Genomic DNA, 12,118 nt, shown 5'->3' on the forward strand with positions numbered 1-12,118 from the left:
AATCAATATTACTAAATATGGTAGGGGCTAGGAGCAGGCTGATGTATTAATTGTTTCATAAGGATCTTTCTTGGTCCCATTTTAGCTGTAGGTGAGCACTGGTCCTTTTCTCGTTCTGCCTTAATAGTCTATATCACATGCAAATCTTGCTCCAAATATTTTCAGACTCTGCATCATAAGGAGTTCATGAACACTGTTAAGTAAAACATGTGATTTCTTATATAATGGGAGTGCCAAAATACTGAGTTTTGATTTGATTTGCTGAAGTTGACTGTTCATGTTCCCACTTATGCAGAATTTTATACTCCCTTCAATGTAATCTAAAAAGAAACCCCCCAATTTGGAATGGCCTGACATTGTATTTCTGAATAACTTTATGCCAAAATAACTGAACACTTCCAACAAAGGAAGAAAGCCATCTCTCTATGTGGAAACATTTTAATCTTTAGTGTAGAAGCAGGTATGGACCATAGAAATACAGGTGTAGTGAAGGACTTGCTGAAAATGTCTATCATCAAAATAGTATTATAATAATAAAAACCCAAATCACCTGTCCCAAACCTGAACATCTATGTGTTTTTGCAGACTTGTATTTATTACCTCACCTGTGTTTAGAAGTATGTGGTGATCTTACTTACGGTCAATACAAGTGGCATTTGATATAACCTGTATAAATTGCACAGTTGAAAAAAAAGCTTGACTTTAACAGATAGTGTTTCTTAGAAGGTGATGTTAATGTCTAATTCTGTGTTTTGAAATGTAAAGGGACACAGTCAACTGAATTTAAATCTGTTAATTTTGCCAGAATGAATTCTTTCAAATTGTACTTGCCTCTCAGTCACTTTTCAAGCTTTTTAAAAATCTTATTTTTTTCATTTGGTTGCTGTTCAGAGAAATGCAGAGACGAGGGCCATATTAGGTCAGCAAGAAATGTTAGACAATATGCAAAGCAGTGTGTGGGCTTCCATCACTCTGTAAGCACTGTTGTAAAGCAGAGAGTGTCAACTAACTTTAAATTCTTGATTAAATAGGAAGCTTTAGAGTATTTTTCATTAGTTTTGTAATGAAGTTCCATAGTGGAGGGGATAGATAAGGGGTGGGAGGAGGAGGAGGGAAGGCTGAGTAGCAGTATTTTAGCACTTAAAGTTAATTTACCAAATTGTGTTTTAACATGGATTTTTCTTTGTAAGGTGATCAGTGTGAACGGGCTCGACGTCTCCAATCTAAAATGATGACAAATTTGGCAATGGCCAAGGATCGGTTGCAGCTTTTAGGTACCAGTTACAATTCATGACTTTGGAAAGTTTGTAATTATTTGCACAACTTCATTTAATGTTTCTTCTAAAATATTACGTTGATTTTTAAAGTGAAGGAGTCATTATCTTTGTAGGGTCTCTTTAGTTTAATTTTAGTTGAGAGTGTTGTTGATGGGTTTTGAAAATGGGATTTCATGACCCACTTTCAGGTATAAAAGTAACTGAGAAGTCGTTATATCATAGCACACTTGACATATAAAATGAGGAAGTCTTGATTAACTCCTGATGAAGTTTTTTCAGGGTTTTTCTGTTAGTACTGTAGTGAAATTTATGATATATTGCTGATCATGAGTGCCAAGTGTGCTTCCTGTAAGTGTAACTACTTAATATTCTGTTGATTTTGCTGTCACTTATATTAACAATTTTCCTTACTATTGGTAAATACTAATAATGATGACAATAATAATAATTCTTTAACATCATGTAGACCATAAGGTTGTGAAATTCTAATATTCCTGATTATTTTCTAGTAGTGTGCTATTTTAAAATTAGAAGGTGAGGTCATGTTTTTCAGAAGCATAGTGTTGTATAGCTTTATCTTTATTAAAAATAAATATTGTATTAAGCTCTTAACAGAGTAGAGATCCTCCCATCAAACAGCAGACTCATGGCTCTGTGTAGTGCATCTTCTAAATTTAAAACTTTGAAAACGCTTTCAGTTCAGTCTGCAAAAGTAAAACAAGGGATATTTTTTAAATTGCTCTTTAAGAGTACACTAACAGATGTACTTGATTTTAACTTGCATATCTCAGCTTTAATCTTAACCCTCTCATGTATGAAGTTCTACTCACTCATTCTTATAGGAGCATATAGAGCAGATGGGAAAACTTGAGCTCTTTTCTCCTCTTACACATCATGGTTCTGTAGTCCTAACTGGTGATTGACAGGGGAGTTGTGACTACCCCCAGGAAGGGAGCCCCTTTTGTTTCCCTTGAGTTCCTAATGTCTTAAATATTTTTTGAAAAAAATTGAAGGGGACAGAAGGTGAAAGAGGCATCTGTCTTCTATGCTTTTATGGGTGTTTCTTGATACAGTTTTAGTATATGGAGAAAAGATATTTTCCACTTACTAGGGTTAAAAGCTGAATTCTAGAGGTAATATGAACTAGGGAACAATGGAGTGAAAGTGGTTACATGCTAACAATCTTTGATAAGGTATGGCTTGAGGTAACAGTGTTTGTGTTTTATGGATAGTGCTGCATCCTTGCTTATATTACTTCAGTAGCAGTGTTTTTAAATTGCTTACTTGCTGCAATCTCCTGCAAAAGAAAGAAAGGGTAAAGTTCACAAAAAGCCCTGAAGTTGAAGTATATTCATCTCAACTATCAGAATGTGTGATCACATGCTACTTGTTTGCTTCATTCAGAGTGCAGATTGAAAGGTAAACAGATAGAATAGTGTTAATTTAAAAATAAAATAATTCATTACTTTACATCAACTGATGTAGTAATCAGTTTAACACTTTGTTTTGCCTAGGTTCTTGTTATTTTTAGTGATGATGTGCTTCATACAATGTACCTGAAAGCAAAATTTGGATAAAAAGGAGAAAATCATGTGCCCTTTAGGAAGACAAAAGATGTGCTTTGGAGAGATATTTCAATGATTTTAAATCCCTACAAGTTTGATCATTAGAGTTCTATTTGAGTAATATGTTATGCCATCTAACCAACTTAGAAGTGTTGACAGCATTTTACATGGATTTTGTAGCAATCTAAGGTAATCTAGAGCTGAATGCCATGTGCCATTCTAAACACACTTTTAGCCTGTTACTTATAGTAACAGATATTTGGAAATTTTTGCGTGATGTAAAGATCCTTTTGTAGTTGAACTAAGCATGAGGCTCTTGAAGCTATTTCTGTTTAACGAAGTGACTTTTCTTGTGAATTGAGCTGATAAGAATGTTGTCTGCTAACTCTCTGGAATTTCTCCCTTTCTTATGTCAGCATAGGCAAGTCCTTTATTGCATTAGCTGAAAGGATAAAGCAAACCAGACAATTATGCCAAATATTTAATCCTGCTTTCTAGAGGGAGATGTGATTGCAGACTGCCTAACTCAAAACCCATCCAGTCAAGCAGGTTACATTGGTAGCACATAGAAAGTGAAAATTAAATTAAATCGTGCTGATTAGAACTGTCCCTTGAAAGTGCTCAATGTTGTTGGGTTTTGCCTTTTTTTTTTTTTTTTTTTTTTTTTTTTTTGTTGGTTTATTTTTGTGGTTTTTTGGGGGTTTTTTTAAGTGTTCGTACATCAGTGTAACTTTAAGTTGCATGACCCCATTGATGGGGCTGTTCAACACCACTGGTGAAAGTGTGATGTCTGATCACACCCATGTGTTACCAGTCTGTCATCACACCACTGACGCCTTTCACTGTTGGAAGAGGCTGGAGCTACCCACTGTGGATAATGAGTTTTCTACTTTGAGCCCTGTTTCCATCCTGAGTCTAAATTATGTATCTTACGCTGTTTAAAGCTGTCCTGTGACACAGTCTGAAAGCTGAAGTGACTGCTGGTGTGTTTCAGGTAACCTCAACGGGACTTGATGGCTTTGACAGGCCATTGACCATATTGGGTTGTGCTGGCTGTCAGGGGACTTGGAAGTTCTTCCATTTGATTTGGTGGTGGCCCCCCATTTTTGGCATGGTTTAGGGTATTTTAGTTGTGTGGTTAAATCTTGCTTTGATGGTCTTCACACACCTTGTCTCTCCTGGATGACTGATCACCCATGTTAGAGTCATTAAATTTGATGTATTTAGAATGAGAGGAGATATATGTTTTCTATAGATAAACAGAACTTGGTAGCTTGCTGTTCCTAAAGATAGATGATTGTAGTGGTCAGTGCAACACTATTCAGTTCTAATTCTGTTGATGTGTTTTTACTTACCTGTGTTCTCTCATTTCAGAGAGACTTTCTGTAGGGGCATACATTTCTGTCACAAGTGCCTTCCTGTGTATTTTGTGTAGCTTCAATATTTTGATTGAAGTGTATATGTGACACATAATTCAAATGTCTGTCATCAGTATCCTCTTTGGAGGGTGTTAATATTCCTCTATTCTGCCTGTGTAGATACAGCCTTCAATGGACATATTTTGGAATATTTCACTTTCTTGGAGGAGATGGTGCTTTTTGCTTCAGGCTTATGTTACAGGGTGGCATTTTTTAGTAGCAATTAGTTTCTTTGAACTGAAGCTCCAGTGTTGCCTAAATAAGGCAGTGGCTGCAGTGCTGGTTGCTTGGAAGGTTTATGTCAGTGTTGTATCATGAAAGTGAAATAATGAACGAGAATCTGTGAACTTTGTCAGTGTCTGGAAAAATAGGGAGAAAGTATTTAAATGGAAGATCCTATAATTCCCTGGAATAATATTTAAATGCTCCGTTTATTTTTGATATTCCAGAGGAACCTACAGCTATACCGTCCCTAAAGAAAGGTGATCTAATTGCCTTTTGAAATTTTATGAGCAATACTAAAATGACATGTTAATAGGTAATGTGATGAGAGTACTCTGAATTGAAACTGGACAAGAGTTGGATTGCATTTTTTCTGTGGTTGTAGTTCTGGTGTTCCTGAATTTGTGGAACTAGCTAAGCATTGATAATTGTAGTAGAACCCTAGTGTCAGATTGTACCATTTCCTGAATTCCTGCACAAGCCAATTGGTGTTATTACGGTCACTCACTAGAAAGTTTTTTTTTATTAACCTCAGAAGTGTTCTCCAAAACTCAGCTTATTCTAGTATCTTAAAAATCTATTAATACTTATTTTGTTTCTTGAGCTTCCTGTATGTTCTTTCCATTTGGGTTGCATGCTCTGGACAGGGCCTAGCTGCCTCCTTTGGTAGTGCTGTGTTTACTAAAGTAGTACACTATCTGCAGTCAGTCCTACTAAAAGGATTTTACCTACCCTTCTGGAGAGGAAAACTTATGAGGTAACTTCTTGGAAGTTGCAAAGCTTGTGGCTGTTTGTAGGCTGTTCTTGTATGACTGGGGTTTTTTTTGACTCTGACTCTTCAAAACTTTGAATTTAAAATTAAGTAAATCTTGTGTACTAATCTTAAACTTTAACTTTTCATATCTGCCTGTGACTAAAAAAATTTCATTCTAAGCCACATCTTGTTCAACCGAAATGTTATTAAGCCATCACTTTAACTCTGAGGTATAAGGATAATATTCAGGAAAGCTAGGTGGTGAGTGATGAGGAGCAGGAAGAAGAGGAAAGGAATGAAGCTGAAAGATTAGACAAAGATCTGTAACAGGTGAAGAAGCCTAAGGAAGGGAGTGCTCATGCATGTTTGTTGTATCATCTACAGGCTCTGAATGGCACTTCTTCCTCCAAACTGGTTATTTATGACCTTAATTGTGTACATTTTCAGTAGAATTTGTCTGCTTTTACAATATATGCTTTCATATTACCAGAGAACATTGGTTTTCTACTTGGCATCACTTTTCTTGCAGCTTCTTGGTAGTGTTATTTCTTGTGCGGGGGAGAAGAAGTAAAGAAAACACCAGGAGGGAATGAGAGAGTTTAACAGTGTATGCCTTACAGACTGTGGTTGGTTTTTAAAACAAAAGGGGTGTGTGTGAACTAAAGCTGGGAGAGGTAGTAAAGGGCCCCAAAAGTATGGCCTAGAGGTTTTTAACTGCATATGGGAAAAGCAGGAGTGGTAGCTGGGCTTCAGGGAACAAGTGGTCCTTAACTTTTCTTTTGTGTTTGCAGTCTTAGACCTCTTTGATTTATAATTTGGCTGGTTTTCCTTACTTTTTAGAGTTAATTTCTTTCTCCTTAATCTTTAGCTTTATTAATACTGTATTCAGGTGTTTCTGAAGTTAATCTTCCTAAAGAACATAATTTGTTATGATAACTTTATTGACTTAATTTCAAGGCAATTAAATATCTAAATAGAGATGTCAAAAGACATCATTGTAATGTGTATATGGTGTTCTGCTTGAAGTTTGAAGGTTTCTGTAAAATGTTGGCTGGTTGTTATTACTTAAGTGGAACATTTATTATGCAGAGAAGTGAGGACTCCTTGCACTAGGTCAAAAGTAATACCTTGAGGACTTTCAGAAATGTGTTATCAACATAAATATCTATTAAATTAAATTGACTTAATCCTGAACATTGTAGAAGTAACTGCAATCACTAGACTGGAAAGATTGTTGTAATTAACTCAGCCATAGAGGGTGAGTTTTAAAGCTGTTTTCAGTCATGCTCATACTAACAGAATTTTCTTACACATTTGCTGAATGTGTAGAATAGATAGAAATATTCCTTTTATCTTTAACTATAACAAAGCCAAACTTGACATTTCTGTGTTCAACATACATAAATTTTCTTGGTTCATTTTTGGTTTTTTGTTTGTTTATTTTGTCCTTTTTCCTCCCTCCCCCTCTGTTCTACTATGTAGAGAAGCTGCAGGCAGTTTTGCAAATTTCCAAGCCGCAAATGGAGGTCTATAATGACAGTACTAACCTGGCATGCCGCAATGGACATCTCCAGTCAGGTGGGTTTGGTTTTACCAGCACCTATTTGAGGGGATGTCTCTCCGTTCCTGGTGTGTTACAAGGCAAAATAATGCAATGCAATATTCTGGCCCCACCAGCTATAAAATAAAATTATTTATATTTCTGTTTTTAAGGGCTTTGTATAAAATACATTCCATCCTTTCCATGGCTTTGACAACACTGTTTTATTTTGTAGTATTCAGTTTTCTCTTACAATGACTGTCTTAGAATTCACATTATTTACTAAAGCAACATTTTAGAAAGTATTTCTCATGTAATATTCTTCAAGGAATTACATTAAACCTGTTTTAGAAAGTGTCAGTGTCGGATATATAGGTTATATGTTGTGCCTACATTAATTAGCTCTTCCTTTATGATATTGTGAATATGCATTAAGCAACTTTAAAATTCTGGGGGTTTTTACATCAAGAAAGTGCTACACAATTGAAATGAGGGGAGAATGACAGCAACTCTTGTATTTTGTCAAAGAACGTTGGTTTTATTCTTTCCCAGAAGACTGAACCGAACTTATTAATATAGCAAAAATGAACTTTTTTTTGTACATAAACAAGGTGTAAATTTGTGGAAGTCCAAGGGTTACCCAAAGTATTGAATGCTTGCAGTTGTGGGATCCCTGATATAGTACCATGAAAGTTAGGCTATTAGCAGGCATCTGTATTTCTTAAATGGTTGCTGCTTATGCTTTTGTGCTTGCTTTTTCTTTCTGGGGTGTGGGAGTGTTTTTTGTAAGAACATACTTATAATACACCTTTTTTTCTTAAAAGCAGGGTAAAAAGGTGGTAATGCTTCAATCTGCTGATCATCTTGTTGTTGTTCTTCCTTTATACATGTAAAATAGTGTTTACATATGGACAGCTCTAATCATTTAAAAACACAAAGTAGATTACAGGGTTTCTTAGAAAACTGCAAAATCAGTTTGCAGGCTACTTCAGATAAGAAGACTGAGAAGGTAGAGGTATTTCAGAGGTATTGAGCCACAGGGCTCTGGCATAAGCTTAGTTTTCTATCTGTGGAAAGTATTACCTGCCCTGTTGCCTAAGGAGGTTGGGCTTTTTAAAAGTTCAGGATTTTATGAAATATGAAATATGGTCATTCTTAGTTTTCACATAAGCTAAGTGTCTTTTTGCCCATTATTTGGTCTAAAATTACATTGCTATCTTTTATTTGCCTTGAAAAGCCAAAGTTTTCACAGATGTTTTTGCTTCATAATTTTGTGTAAGATTTATTCTCACAGCTAGGTTGCACATTTTTTATATTTCCAAATGTTACTACTGATTTGAGACTCTTCATTCTGTCAAGATACTATTTGTGGCAGCCTTCCTGCCCAAGTTACTTGATTGTAACACAAATGATTACCTGTCCCTGTCTTCAGCATTTGTGGTTTCCAAACTTACATGAATAGCTAGAGATTTTTCTTGGAAGTTTATTTTCCAAATTTGTACTGAAGTTTTTCAGGACCTTGTAGCAGTAGTATCACCTGCCCTTCAGCTGCAGAGGGCTATGCAGTTACTTGTCTTAAAATTAATAGCAAGTAGCTTTGATCCCAGCCTTTACTTGGAAATAATATTAATTTAATATTTGTCATTCTTCTTCTCATAGCAGTCTTAAATTAGATATTTTTCTCCCTCAAATATGCTTGTTTTCCTTTGCATTGTGGATTGTTGTTTTCTTTTTTTTTTTTTAACAAGCTAGGGAAGGAGAGTATACCAGTCTTGCCAAAGGCAGAGTTTGAGTTTTATGAACTCCTTTACTAGTCATACAATACCTAGAGTATTGCAGTCATTCCAGTGTATACCATTCTATGTGTAAATCCCAGCATGATGGATGGCCAGAGAGAGCATTGCATTTCTATTGCCTCAACATGAATACCGTGCAGCTAGCTAATATTTTATCTCATTTTTCACATGGAAGGAGTTGCTGGCCTGTCTTTAATAGTAGATATATACTGGCAATGTTTGTCATGGTGCAGAAGTTCTATTTTTAATACTGAAGTTGTCAGAGGAGTTCCCTGAGTAGAACAAGTAGCAATAAGATTGTTTTTAACAACTTAATTTGACAAAAGCAGATCTTTGACTGATGTAGATCTGCCAGTTCAGAAAGGAGAGCAGCTGTAATTCCTGGCTTGTGTAGCTGTGCTACCATTGAAAACATGCAGCATGTCCTTCTAAGTGCTGGAGCTTTCTGTTAAGTAGCTTTTATTGCTTGCATCTACCTGTTTGAAAAATCTGAATTGAATTTTTGAAGAATTATGATTTTTGGGGGCTGTTGTGAATGCTTATCCTGAATAATGATAGGGCTTGCAATTGATGCAAGTTTAAAGCAGCAATTTTAAGTTTTTTTGTTTCTTTGTTTTTTTTAAAATGAAATGACATACATAAAGTTACAGATAATTTTAGACTGGTGGATTTTTCTTCCAACTTGGTGTCCACAGACCGTGTACAATAACTTGTTTTAGTCCCTTTATCTTACTTCTCAATAGCCATGTGTAGGGAATTTCTGAGGAATATTCCCTGATGATTTTTAAGATGTCACAACTGAAGGCTGGAAATTGTTCTGCAGTACTGGAATCGCTGCTGTTAATTTGAATTTAAACTTTCTTTTGGATGCTTTAGAAGTTAGAGATTAGTAGTAGCTTGTTTATTGACATGTGCTTTAATCTGGTTTAAGTGCAGAAAAGAAAATATAATGGGTTTGCTTTTCAGAAGTATAAAGGATGTTATATTAAATAAATGAGTTACAACTGCATAATTTTAAGATTGTTTTTGCATTTCCAGGTATTTAATATAATCAAGTTTTGCTTAGATTTGTTCAAACATTTGTACTTTAAAACCAGTTTAATATAATAAGTGTCTATATTATATAATAACTTTTAACATTTCTGTCTGTAAGGGAGTCTGAAATTGGGCACCTGTGTCTGCATCTTACCACAGTTCAGCCAGTAGAAAACCTCAGACAAAATTTTGCTACTTTCTTGTTTGTAATTTGTGTTGTGTGTGTATTTGGATGGCAGATTAAAATTGCAGGGATGCTTTCAGGACCAGACAGCTATTATGTCTGTGTAATCCAGTGGTGTTAGCCTGGAGCTATAAAGTAAATTATTCTGTCCAGAATAAGAGAGTAAAATCAAACTGATTAACCATCTATTAACCATCTGTGAGTATGTATGAAGTAGATAGTTGAACTGTTCAGTGTTTCAAATACACTTGAGAAAACTCCATGGTGTCTCTTTGTGATTAAAACATGTTTTAGGTACTTCCTTACTGTTTTTGACAGAACAGTGAAGCATTTGGCAAAAGGCTGCTGGAGATATTATGAAGGCATCAAAGTCACTTGCTATGTATTTCCAGTCTTTCAGTAGATAACAAATAAAAATGGGTAAGAAATGTGTTTGGGGGGGTTTTGCATTTGTTATGGCAAAATATGTATTTTGCATAGGAGCTGTCTGATGTGTGATGTACACTTAAACACCTTGTGCTTTAGAAACAGATAAGCTTTAGATAAACTGTAATTCTGAATGATTTTATACCATTTTTATTTGTTACTTCAATGAAAATTTGTACGTAAAATGAAGCTTCCCTCTGGAATTGACATTCAGCAAACAGCTGTGTTCAGGAGATGTTCATCACTGCTTCTTTATGTGCTACCCATCAGGACTGACAACAAAACATGTAAACTTATGGGTCTTGAGTCCTGGAGGTGCAGTTAGAGTAAATAATAATTTGTATTATTTGTAATATTTTCCCTTCTTTTCTCCCTTCTGTTTCCAGCTTCCTGAAATATTCCTTACCTGTGTAACTTTAAGACCCTCAAAATTGCAGTATCTGTGTGTTGTTCTCAGTGTGTGCGAGTAGTTCTGGGAGAATGAGGTAATGGAGCGGCATGTTAGGGTGAAGGACATAGAGAAAAACTAATGTAGGTTTTTGAAGCCTTCCCATGTTGACTTCAAGCCAGCTCTGCAGATGAGGTTGAGGACTAAAAAGAACCCCAACCAAACTGAGTACCACCTTTTGATTAAATTAGACCAAAGTGCTGAGTAGCTAGATGTATTAGTAGATTCATATACTGCTTTTTGAACTTGAAAGTTACTAAGTATAAGTAATTTTAAGGAGTTTTTGACTTGGAAATTCCTGTGCAGGAATGATTAACTAAATGTATCCAGCTTTGGAGTTGTGTGTGGTTTAGTCAGTAGCCAGTTTTGGTGTCTTTTCTTGGTTTTGTTTGTTCATTTGTTTTTAAGAAGAAACATATTACAGGTAAATACACTCAATTATCTTAGTCAAGTTGCCTTGTTTCTTGCATATTGATGCATCTGCACTGTTTATTGTGACCCCAGCAGAGTTTCTGTAACTGTAGAAAGGGGTAGGTTGGTGACTGAAGAAGTGCTTTAGAAACTTTTTCACTGAATTAAGGCTACCTGCAGGCTTTGTAGAGATTAGGTGCTGGAAGTATGTTTAAAGAGTCTGAGAACATAGCAGTTGATCCTTCTTTGAAACTGTTTGACTGACATATTCTCTGAGTTTTTTAAACACATCATTTAAAATTATAAGGCTTTTTACTTAAAGTAATTTTATTGAACTGCAATGTTATAAGTTAAAAATTCTTCATAGAGAATTTTCTAATTCTAATTTCCTTAAAAATCAGAGTTCTTTGGCCTGTTCCTTAGCAGGTCAAATTGAGTTGAAAGTTTCTACAATCCTAGTGAAGACACTTGCAGCTGTTTTGAACTTCCTTACCTCTGATGCCCTATTTCTCTTACCTAATCAAAAGACTCCTTAATCCTTTTAAAAGGATATATAATAAGACAGTATTTACAGTTTCCATTGCAGACAACAGTACTGTACTAGACAATTTCCAGTAGTTTATTCTCATCACAAAAAATATCCTAATCTAAAGCTATGCTCTAATAGTTAAACAGCCTGACCAGCCTGTCTGCTTGCTTTATTGCCTTCTTACCTCTTAATCTGATTTGATGTTTTACACTTGTCATTTCTGTTCCAAGAAACTCGTATATCCCATATGGAGAATTTAGACATCAAGTGCTATTTTGTTTACTCTGAACCAAAATGTCTTTTCGTAGTTTGGCAAATATTTCAAGTTTATCTGTAACATAATTTGAGACTTTCCTACTTCATCATGGAGGTGAATAAGTTGTGTGAGTGGAATGTCTGGTTATGTTTAAACATATTTTAAAATGTAATTTTTAATGTAGGAAGGTAAGCTGCTTCAGAGTTGTCCATTCAGAATTTACTTACACCTCAAGATTTCAAAAGTGAAAGATAATT

At 35.3% G+C, this 12,118-nt stretch overlaps 1 protein-coding gene across 6 annotated transcripts in view; it reads left to right on the forward strand.

Moving 5' to 3' along the window:
* SPAST (spastin) overlaps positions 1-12,118 on the forward strand; it is a 38,417-nt gene that overhangs the window by 4,682 nt on the left and 21,617 nt on the right. For 2 of the 6 annotated variants that reach the window (XM_002192114.7, XM_030268427.4), the window contains exons 3-4: positions 1,191-1,274; positions 6,719-6,814. The exons of 1 other annotated variant lie outside the window; for it this stretch is intronic. In XM_002192114.7, the coding sequence (XP_002192150.1) occupies positions 1,191-1,274; positions 6,719-6,814 (180 nt within the window). The remainder of the gene's footprint in view (positions 1-1,190; positions 1,275-6,718; positions 6,815-12,118) is intronic. 3 more of the 6 variants (XM_030268428.4, XM_002192148.7, XM_030268429.4) reach the window with 2 other exon arrangements.

This window comes from Taeniopygia guttata, chromosome 3, assembly GCF_048771995.1.
Source record: "Taeniopygia guttata chromosome 3, bTaeGut7.mat, whole genome shotgun sequence".
Taxonomy (NCBI): Eukaryota; Metazoa; Chordata; class Aves; order Passeriformes; family Estrildidae; genus Taeniopygia; species Taeniopygia guttata.